Source organism: Cololabis saira, chromosome 15, assembly GCF_033807715.1.
Source record: "Cololabis saira isolate AMF1-May2022 chromosome 15, fColSai1.1, whole genome shotgun sequence".
NCBI classification, from domain to species: Eukaryota; Metazoa; Chordata; class Actinopteri; order Beloniformes; family Belonidae; genus Cololabis; species Cololabis saira.
In genome coordinates this window covers 45,254,992-45,266,661 of record NC_084601.1, presented here as the reverse complement: position 1 = coordinate 45,266,661, position 11,670 = coordinate 45,254,992, and the positions used below count along the sequence as shown (strand labels likewise).

The window sequence follows — 11,670 nt, the reverse complement described above, 5'->3', positions numbered from 1 at the left end:
AATCAGAACCAGAACTGAGTGTTTGAAGTTTTATTACAAAATCAATAAGAAAACATTCCTTCCTCCTAGCGAGGAAACGGGTTTCTACGGTCCGGTCTGGGGTCTCCCGGGTCTCCCTGGTCCTCCGGGTCGGGACCAGATCCACATCCGGGTCCTCCGGGTCGGGACCAGATCCAGGTCCTCCGGGTCGGGACCAGATCCAGGTCCTCCGGGTCGGGACCAGATCCAGAACCAGGTCCAGGTCCTCCGGGTCGGGACCAGAACTGTGCTCAGAAATGAGCCGTGACTCTGTCGACCTCCAGCAGGTCGTCCAGGATCTGGAGGAGAAGAAAGAGAAGAAGATTCAAGGCCAGTGTCGTGTTAGTTACTGAAAAATACTACTAGTTTAAATAGTGGTAACTAGTACAATAAAGAGAAAAAAGTAGAAATGTCGAGAATAAAGTTGAAATACATTTGAAATACATTTCGACTAGTAACGCGTTACTGTAACGCGTTACAGTAACGCGTTACTAAATAGCGCGTTAGTCCCAACACTGGTCAAGGCCCAGCGGAGCTGCACCCTGGGGTGGGGGAGGTCGGGGGTTCTGGGGGGTCAGAGGTCGGGGGTCGGGGGGTCAGAGGTCGGGGGTTCTGGGGGTCAGAGGTCGGGGGTTCTGGGGGTCAGAGGTCGGGGGTTCTGGGGGTCAGAGGTCGGGGGTTCTGGGGGTCAGAGGTCGGGGGTTCTGGGGGTCAGAGGTCGGAGGTCAGAGGTCAGGTCCAGACTCACGATGTCCTGCGTGGTTCCGATCTTCTTGGCCAGCTCGCTGCGCTCCATCATGCTCAGGTACAGGTACTTGTTGAGCAGCTCTCCGTCCAGGATGTTCCTCACCGCGTTCTGGAGGCTGCGCCGGTCGCTCTGCATCATCCTGGGGAGAGAGAGAGGTCAGAGGTCAGTTAGAGGTCGCTCTGCATCATCCTGGGGAGAGAGAGAGGGGTCAGAGGTCAGAGGTCAGTTAGAGGTCGCTCTGCATCATCCTGGGGAGAGAGAGAGGTCAGAGGTCGCTCTGCATCATCCTGGGGAGAGAGAGGTCAGAGGTCAGAGGTCGCTCTGCATCATCCTGGGGAGAGAGAGGTCAGAGGTCGCTCTGCATCATCCTGGGGAGAGAGAGGGGTCAGAGGTCAGTTAGAGGTCGCTCTGCATCATCCTGGGGAGAGAGAGAGGTCAGAGGTCAGTTAGAGGTCGCTCTGCATCATCCTGGGGAGAGAGAGAGGTCAGAGGTCAGTTAGAGGTCGCTCTGCATCATCCTGGGGAGAGAGAGAGGTCAGAGGTCAGGGATAACAAACACTTTGTATCTTTAAACAAAAAAACACAGGTGAGGTCTCAGGACCAGCCTTGGGCTGCTCCCCCCAAATTATTAGTAATACAAAATATGTATTTAATATAAAATTATAATAAAATAAATATTCTTCTGTAGAAATTAACTAAAAACAGGATCACGCCGGCCGACACCGCGCTCCCAACACGGCCGGGTTTCCCTCCCATCACGGCCGAGCCCTAACAGTTTCCTCCCTTTGTGGAAAAGTCCACATTGCAAGTCGCCCTGTTGTCGTCCTTTCTGGTAAAACGTAACCAAACTTTGGGGCGTTTTTGACGCCGTGTTTTCCTGCTGGGAACGAATGACGTGACGTCATTTGTTTCCACTGGAATCCATAAGGGAATCGTTTGCAAAAAAGGCAAACGATTCCAAGGAACTGAAACACTGGGAACCGGTTCTCAATTCCCATCCCTAGGCCTGGGGGGGTCAGGTAGAGGTCAGGTAGAGGTCAGGTAGAGGTCAGGGGTCGGGTAGAGGTCGGGCAGGGGTCAGGGGTCACCCACCTGAAGGCCTTGGGGTTGAGCCCGGCGTGGTGAGGTAACATGGTGGTCAGAGCGTTCTGCAGCATCAGCAGCCGCCGGTACGTTTTCTCCGGCATCGGCAGGAGGAGGCCCACGCCGCCGTCCAGCGTTGCTATGGAAACACAAACACAGGTATCAGGCCAGGGTTGCTATGGAAACAGAGAAACACAGGTATCAGGCCAGGGTTGCTATGGAAACAGAGAAACACAGGTATCAGACCAGGGTTGCTATGGAAACACAAACACAGGTATCAGACCAGGGTTGCTATGGAAACAGAGAAACACAGGTATCAGGCCCGTGTTGCTATGGAAACAGAGAAACACAGGTATCAGGCCCGTGTTGCTATGGAAACAGAGAAACACAGGTATCAGGCCAGGGTTGCTATGGAAACAGAGAAACACAGGTATCAGGCCAGGGTTGCTATGGAAACAGAAAAACACAGGTATCAGGTAGGGCTGCAACGATTCCTCCACGTTGTCGACAAAACTCGATAATCAAAATCGTCGACCATGAATTCCATCGTGGACTATTGTCTCCAGACGTGTTTTTCCAACGGAGTGAGGCGTCTCTCTTCAATAGATCTCTGCCGAGAGTCGCGCAGCACGATAGCGTCTCTGCAGCTGCAGGGAATAAAACTTAAAAAACTTTGGGATCATTTTAGCCTGGATACCCCGAATAAAAAGATACTTGCAGGGTTTGCAAAGCCGACGTTGCTTTTCACGGGGGCACGTCGGTAACGTATTTGAAAATGCACGTCGGAGTGTTGAAGGAAACGGACTCGCCTTGGTAAGATATTAAGTGTATTTTGGCTTTAAAAGAGTTTTAACGTTATGCCTGACAAAAGTATTTTAAATTAAATTATGTCAGATATCTGGAGAAACTGCGTTTAGAGTCTGTGGAGCATCTTGAAGAGAGACGAGGGATTGGAACCAGCAGTCGGTCAGAAACATTCTCTCCCTCCATCAATGTAACGGCCAAGAGATTCATTTGTTAAATTAATTAGTTTCATTCTTAACTTTGTTTTATGTTATTTATCAGTGTTATTTGAGCCACTCACAGCCTACTCGTTTATATAACCTCAATCATTATTGATGCAGCGCGAAAAGCAAAAAAAGGCTTGTGCGAACATGACAATGATGGATTAGCGTCTAACTCTCAGTCAGGTGACCTGTCAATCATCCATCAAACTTCACAATGGTCATGTTCTAATTAACATTAGATCAGACAGATTTGTCTGGACTTTTCTCTTGCGGGACGGGAGAAGACACTAAATCAAAGCATCTCTATTATTGTGCAGCGTGCAGCATGAATTCATGAGTTTTACGGGAGGGGCGGGAGTGGAACACACGTTGGAGGTAATGGTCAGAAATGCAGCGGGAGCAGGATGAAGAAAACAGTCCCGCTACAGCAGGATGAAGAAAACAGTCCCGCTATCGCAGGATGTAGAAAACAGTCCTGCTATAGCAGGATGAAGAAAACAGTCCCGCTATCGCAGGATGTAGAAAACAGTCCTGCTATAGCAGGATGAAGAAAACAGTCCCGCTATAGCAGGATGAAGAAAACAGTCCCGCTATAGCAGGATGAAGAAAACAGTCCCGCTATAGCAGGATGAAGAAAACAGTCCTGCTATAGCAGGATGAAGAAAACAGTCCTGCTATAGCAGGATGAAGAAAACAGTCCCGCTATAGCAGGATGAAGAAAACAGTCCTGCTATAGCAGGATGAAGAAAACAGTCCTGCTATAGCAGGATGAAGAAAACAGTCCCGCTATAACAGGATGAAGAAAACAGTCCCGCTATAGCAGGATGAAGAAAACAGTCCCGCTATAGCAGGATGAAGAAAACAGTCCCGCTATAGCAGGATGAAGAAAACAGTCCCGCTATAGCAGGATGAAGAAAACAGTCCCGCTATAGCAGGATGAAGAAAACAGTCCCGCTATAGCAGGATGTAGAAAACAGTCCCGCTATAGCAGGATGAATAAAACAGTCCTGCTATCGCAGGATGAAGAAAACAGTCCCGCTATAGCAGGATGAATAAAACAGTCCTGCTATCGCAGGATGAAGAAAACAGTCCCGCTATAGCAGGATGAAGAAAACAGTCCCGCTATAGCAGGATGAAGAAAACAGTCCCGCTATAGCAGGATGAAGAAAACAGTCCCGCTATAGCAGGATGAAGAAAACAGTCCCACTATAGCAGGATGAAGAAAACAGTCCCGCTATAGCAGGATGAATAAAACAGTCCCACTATAGCAGGATGAAGAAAACAGTCCTGCTATAGCAGGATGAATAAAACAGTCCTGCTATAGCAGGATGTAGAAAACAGTCCTGCTATAGCAGGATGTAGAAAACAGTCCCGCTATAGCAGGATGTAGAAAACAGTCCTGCTATAGCAGGATGTAGAAAACAGTCCTGCTATAGCAGGATGTAGAAAACAGTCCCACTATAGCAGGATGAAGAAAACAGTCCTGCTATAGCAGGATGTAGAAAACAGTCCTGCTATAGCAGGATGTAGAAAACAGTCCTGCTATAGCAGGATGAAGAAAACAGTCCCGCTGTAGCAGGATGAAGAAAACAGTCCCGCTATAGCAGGATGAAGAAAACAGTCCCGCTATAGCAGGATGTAGAAAACAGTCCTGCTATCGCAGGATGTAGAAAACAGTCCCGCTATAGCAGGATGAATAAAACAGTCCCGCTATAGCAGGATGAAGAAAACAGTCCCGCTATAGCAGGATGAATAAAACAGTCCCGCTATAGCAGGATGAAGAAAACAGTCCCGCTATAGCAGGATGAAGAAAACAGTCCCGCTATAGCAGGATGAAGAAAACAGTCCCGCTACAGCAGGATGTAGAAAACAGTCCCGCTATAGCAGGATGAAGAAAACAGTCCTGCTATAGCAGGATGAATAAAACAGTCCCGCTATAGCAGGATGAAGAAAACAGTCCCGCTATAGCAGGATGAATAAAACAGTCCCGCTATAGCAGGATGAAGAAAACAGTCCCGCTATAGCAGGATGAAGAAAACAGTCCCGCTATAGCAGGATGAAGAAAACAGTCCCGCTATAGCAGGATGAATAAAACAGTCCTGCTATCGCAGGATGAAGAAAACAGTCCCGCTATAGCAGGATGTAGAAAACAGTCCCGCTATAGCAGGATGAAGAAAACAGTCCCGCTATAGCAGGATGAAGAAAACAGTCCCGCTATAGCAGGATGTAGAAAACAGTCCCGCTATATCAGGATGAATAAAACAGTCCTGCTATCGCAGGATGAAGAAAACAGTCCCGCTATAGCAGGATGAAGAAAACAGTCCCGCTATAGCAGGATGAAGAAAACAGTCCCGCTATAGCAGGATGAAGAAAACAGTCCCGCTATAGCAGGATGAAGAAAACAGTCCCGCTATAGCAGGATGAAGAAAACAGTCCCGCTATAGCAGGATGAAGAAAACAGTCCCGCTATAGCAGGATGAAGAAAACAGTCCCGCTATAGCAGGATGAAGAAAACAGTCCCGCTATAGCAGGATGAAGAAAACAGTCCCGCTATAGCAGGATGTAGAAAACAGTCCCGCTATATCAGGATGAATAAAACAGTCCTGCTATCGCAGGATGAAGAAAACAGTCCCGCTATAGCAGGATGAAGAAAACAGTCCCGCTATAGCAGGATGTAGAAAACAGTCCCGCTATATCAGGATGAATAAAACAGTCCTGCTATCGCAGGATGAAGAAAACAGTCCCGCTATAGCAGGATGAAGAAAACAGTCCCGCTATAGCAGGATGAAGAAAACAGTCCCACTATAGCAGGATGAAGAAAACAGTCCCGCTATAGCAGGATGAATAAAACAGTCCCACTATAGCAGGATGAAGAAAACAGTCCTGCTATAGCAGGATGAATAAAACAGTCCTGCTATAGCAGGATGTAGAAAACAGTCCTGCTATAGCAGGATGTAGAAAACAGTCCCGCTATAGCAGGATGTAGAAAACAGTCCTGCTATAGCAGGATGTAGAAAACAGTCCTGCTATAGCAGGATGTAGAAAACAGTCCCACTATAGCAGGATGAAGAAAACAGTCCTGCTATAGCAGGATGTAGAAAACAGTCCTGCTATAGCAGGATGTAGAAAACAGTCCTGCTATAGCAGGATGAAGAAAACAGTCCCGCTGTAGCAGGATGAAGAAAACAGTCCCGCTATAGCAGGATGAAGAAAACAGTCCCGCTATAGCAGGATGAATAAAACAGTCCTGCTATCGCAGGATGTAGAAAACAGTCCCGCTATAGCAGGATGAATAAAACAGTCCTGCTATAGCAGGATGAAGAAAACAGTCCCGCTATAGCAGGATGAAGAAAACAGTCCCGCTATAGCAGGATGAATAAAACAGTCCCGCTATAGCAGGATGAAGAAAACAGTCCCGCTATAGCAGGATGAAGAAAACAGTCCCGCTATAGCAGGATGAAGAAAACAGTCCCGCTACAGCAGGATGTAGAAAACAGTCCCGCTATAGCAGGATGAAGAAAACAGTCCTGCTATAGCAGGATGAATAAAACAGTCCCGCTATAGCAGGATGAAGAAAACAGTCCCGCTATAGCAGGATGAAGAAAACAGTCCTGCTATAGCAGGATGTAGAAAACAGTCCTGCTATAGCAGGATGAATAAAACAGTCCCGCTATAGCAGGATGAAGAAAACAGTCCCGCTATAGCAGGATGAAGAAAACAGTCCCGCTATAGCAGGATGAAGAAAACAGTCCCGCTATAGCAGGATGAATAAAACAGTCCTGCTATCGCAGGATGAAGAAAACAGTCCCGCTATAGCAGGATGAATAAAACAGTCCTGCTATCGCAGGATGAAGAAAACAGTCCCGCTATAGCAGGATGAGGCTCTAGTGCATCTTTCTGGTGTTTATTATCATAATTAATGCAACCGCATACTAAATTTAAAAAAATGACTAATTATCCGATTAGTCGACTAATGGTTTCAGTAGTCGGTGACTAGTCGACTATTAAAATAGTGGTTAGTTGCAGCTCTAGTATCAGGCCCACGCCGCCGTCCAGCGTTGCTATGGAAACACAGGTTGCTATGGTTTTCAGAGTGAATCCAGCCTGAGACTCAGGAGGACGTTCCCATGGCGACGGCCTCAGCCGAACCAGGTGATGTGCTGGTTACCATGGTAACCAGGTGATGTGCTGGTTGTCATGGTAACCAGGTGATGTGCTGGTTGTAATGGTGACCAGGTGATGTGCTGGTTGCCATGGTGACCTACCGAACCAGGTGATGTGCTGGTTGTCATGGTGACCAGGTAAAGTGCTGGTTGTCATGGTGACCTACCGAACCAGGTGATGTGCTGGTTGTCATGGTAACCAGGTGATGTGCTGGTTGTCATGGTGACCAGGTGATGTGCTGGTTGTCATGGTGACCAGGTGATGTGCTGGTTGTCATGGTGACCTACCGAACCAGGTGATGTGCTTGTTGTCCCAGGTCAGGCTCTTCTTGCTGCCTTGCTCCAGGGCTCCCCGGCAGGGCATCCTCCACAGGGCGTTGATGTTAGCGGCCGCGTTGAAGTCGGCGCGGCGGAGCAGACGCATCCCGCCAAAACTCTCCTTAGCTGGTAGAGATAAAAACACCGTTAAACTAGCTGGTAGAGAGACAAGATACAGGTACAGGTTAGGACCTGGACCAGGACCAGGACCTGGACCTGGACCTGCAGCAGACGCATCCCGCCAAAACTCTCCTTAGCTGGTAGAGAAACAAGATACAGGTTAGGACCTGGACCTGGACCTGGACCAGGACCTGCAGCAGACGCATCCCGCCAAAACTCTCCTTAGCTGGTAGAGACACAAGATACAGTTAAACTAGGGGACCAGGACCAGGACCAGGACCAGGACCTGGACCTGGACCTGCAGCAGACGCATCCCGCCAAAACTCTCCTTAGCTGGTAGAGAAACAAGATACAGTTAAACTAGGGGACCGGGACCGGGACCAGGACCTGGACCAGGACCAGGACCAGGACTGTAGATCCCTATAATGTAATAATTTCACCGTATAATGTAATAATTTCCTATAATGTAAGAATTTCCTATAATGTAATAATTTCCTATAATGTAAGAATTTCCTATAATGTAATAATTTCCTATAATGTAATAATTTCACCGTATAATGTAATCATTTCCTATAATGTAATAATTTCACCGTATAATGTAATAATTTCCTATAATGTAAGAATTTCCTATAATGTAAGAATTTCCTATAATGTAATAATTTCCTATAATGTAATAATTCCCTATAATGCAATAATTTCCTATAATGTAATAATTTCCTATAATGTAAGAATTTCCTATAATGTAATAATTTCCTATAATGTAATAATTCCCTATAATGCAATAATTTCCTATAATGTAAGAATTTCCTATAATGTAAGAATTTCCTATAATGTAAGAATTTCCTATAATGTAATAATTCCCTATAATGCAATAATTTCCTATAATGTAAGAATTTCCTATAATGTAATAATCTCCTATAATGTAATAATTCCCTATAATGTAATAATTTCCTATAATGTAATAATTCCCTATAATGTAATAATTCCCTATAATGTAATAATTCCCTATAATGTAATAATTCCCTATAATGCAATAATTTCCTGAAAATGTAATAACGCCTGAAAGTGTAATAAAATTTTCACTTAACTCAAGCGAAAATGTAATAAAACCCAATGTAAAGGACCATATTGAGTCAATTTGTTTAGTTAATACATTTTTCTTCATGATAAACATTGGATTTATTATGAGTATGATTTCAGTTGATTATTCTTTGGATGTGTCTTAAAATTGTAATTTATTTTGTGTAAATGTTGTATTTAATAAGATTTGTATGTAAATTGACCTGAAATCCGCCCACATGATTGAAAAGGTCAGACACCTTTTCAGGGTCTGCTCTGTTTGTGCGAGAGGAAAACAGTTTGTTTGTTTCGCTTTCCTTGGAGAGGCAGCGAGGTACCATGTTGGTTTTGGTTTTCTTTTGACAATTCGATATAGTTGTGTATGTTTTTAACATTGTATTATTAAATTAAGAACTGTTTCAATCATGAGTTTTTTATATGCGCTGTGGAAACTAGTTTTATGAATTGTTTGTATCCTTTTTCTATATAGTTTCCATAACTCCACCAATAATGTAATAACTCCACCAATAATGGAATAACGTCACCAATAATGGAATAACGTCACCAATAATGGAATAACTCCACCAATAATGGAATAACTCCACCAATAATGGAATAACGTCACCAATAATGGAATAACGTCACCAATAATGGAATAACGTCACCAATAATGGAATAACGTCACCAATAATGGAATAACGTCACCAATAATGGAATAACGTCACCAATAATGGAATAACGTCACCAATAATGGAATAACTCCACCAATAATGGAATAACTCCACCAATAATGGAATAACGTCACCAATAATGGAATAACGTCACCAATAATGGAATAACGTCACCAATAATGGAATAACGTCACCAATAATGGAATAACGTCACCAATAATGGAATAACGTCACCAATAATGGAATAACTCCACCAATAATGGAATAACTCCACCAATAATGGAATAACTCCACCAATAATGGAATAACGTCACCAATAATGGAATAACGTCACCAATAATGGAATAACGTCACCAATAATGGAATAACGTCACCAATAATGGAATAACGTCACCAATAATGGAATAACGTCACCAATAATGGAATAACGTCACCAATAATGGAATAACTCCACCAATAATGGAATAACTCCACCAATAATGTAATAACTCCACCAATAATGGAATAACGTCACCAATAATGGAATAACGTCACCAATAATGGAATAACGTCACCAATAATGGAATAACGTCACCAATAATGGAATAACGTCACCAATAATGGAATAACGTCACCAATAATGGAATAACGTCACCAATAATGGAATAACGTCACCAATAATGGAATAACGTCACCAATAATGGAATAACGTCACCAATAATGGAATAACGTCACCAATAATGGAATAACGTCACCAATAATGGAATAACTCCACCAATAATGGAATAACTCCACCAATAATGTAATAACTCCACCAATAATGGAATAACGTCACCAATAATGGAATAACGTCACCAATAATGGAATAACGTCACCAATAATGGAATAACTTCACCAATAATGGAATAACTCCACCAATAATGGAATAACTTCACCAATAATGGAATAACTCCACCAATAATGGAATAACGTCACCAATAATGGAATAACGTCACCAATAATGGAATAACTCCACCAATAATGGAATAACTCCACCAATAATGGAATAACTCCACCAATAATGGAATAACTCCACCAATAATGGAATAACTCCACCAATAATGGAATAACTCCACCAATAATGGAATAACTTCACCAATAATGTAATAACTCCACCAATAATGGAATAACTCCACCAATAATGGAATAACTTCACCAATAATGTAATAACTCCACCAATAATGTAATAACTCCACCAATAATGGAATAACTCCACCAATAATGGAATAACTCCACCAATAATGGAATAACTTCACCAATAATGGAATAACTTCACCAATAATGGAATAACTTCACCAATAATGGAATAACTTCACCAATAATGGAATAACTTCACCAATAATGGAATAACTTCACCAATAATGGAATAACTTCACCAATAATGGAATAACTTCACCAATAATGGAATAACTTCACCAATAATGGAATAACTTCACCAATAATGGAATAACTTCACCAATAATGGAATAACTCCACCAATACTGGAATAACTTCACCAATATTGGAATAACTTCACCAATAATGGAATAACTTCACCAATAATGGAATAACTTCACCAATAATGGAATAACTTCACCAATAATGGAATAACTTCACCAATAATGGAATAACTTCACCAATAATGGAATAACTTCACCAATAATGGAATAACTTCACCAATAATGGAATAACTTCACCAATAATGGAATAACTTCACCAATAATGGAATAACTTCACCAATAATGGAATAACTTCACCAATAATGGAATAACTTCACCAATAATGGAATAACTTCACCAATAATGGAATAACTTCACCAATAATGGAATAACTTCACCAATAATGGAATAACTTCACCAATAATGGAATAACTTCACCAATAATGGAATAACTTCACCAATAATGGAATAACTTCACCAATAATGGAATAACGTCACCAATAATGGAATAACGTCACCAATAATGGAATAACGTCACCAATAATGGAATAACTTCACCAATAATGGAATAACTTCACCAATAATGGAATAACTTCACCAATAATGGAATAACTCCACCAATAATGGAATAACTCCACCAATAATGTAATAACTTCACCAATAATGGAATAACGTCACCAATAATGGAATAACGTCACCAATAATGGAATAACGTCACCAATAATGGAATAACGTCACCAATAATGGAATAACTCCACCAATAATGTAATAACTCCACCAATAATGTAATAACTCCACCAATAATGGAATAACTTCACCAATAATGGAATAACTTCACCAATAATGGAATAACTCCACCAATAATGGAATAACTTCACCAATAATGGAATAACTTCACCAATAATGGAATAACTCCACCAATAATGGAATAACTTCACCAATAATGTAATAACTCCACCAATAATGGAATAACTCCACCAATAATGGAATAACTTCACCAATAATGTAATAACTCCACCAATAATGTAATAACTCCACCAATAATGG

The 11,670-nt window shown here is 42.6% G+C and overlaps 1 protein-coding gene across 2 annotated transcripts in view; it reads right to left on the bottom strand.

Moving 5' to 3' along the window:
- Positions 1-15: 15 nt before the first annotated feature.
- Positions 16-11,670, bottom strand: part of LOC133460986 (cleavage and polyadenylation specificity factor subunit 1-like) — an 81,533-nt gene continuing 69,878 nt past the window's right edge. The window contains exons 35-38 of one of the 2 annotated variants that reach the window (XM_061741713.1): positions 7,308-7,463; positions 1,859-1,988; positions 767-905; positions 16-317 (exon numbers count right to left, since the gene is read on the bottom strand). In XM_061741713.1, coding sequence (XP_061597697.1) covers positions 270-317; positions 767-905; positions 1,859-1,988; positions 7,308-7,463 — 473 coding nt within the window. In that variant the 3' untranslated portion in view covers positions 16-269. Of the gene's footprint in view, positions 318-766; positions 906-1,858; positions 1,989-6,834; positions 6,918-7,307; positions 7,464-11,670 lie in introns of those variants that run through there. The other variant, XM_061741714.1, reaches the window with a different exon arrangement.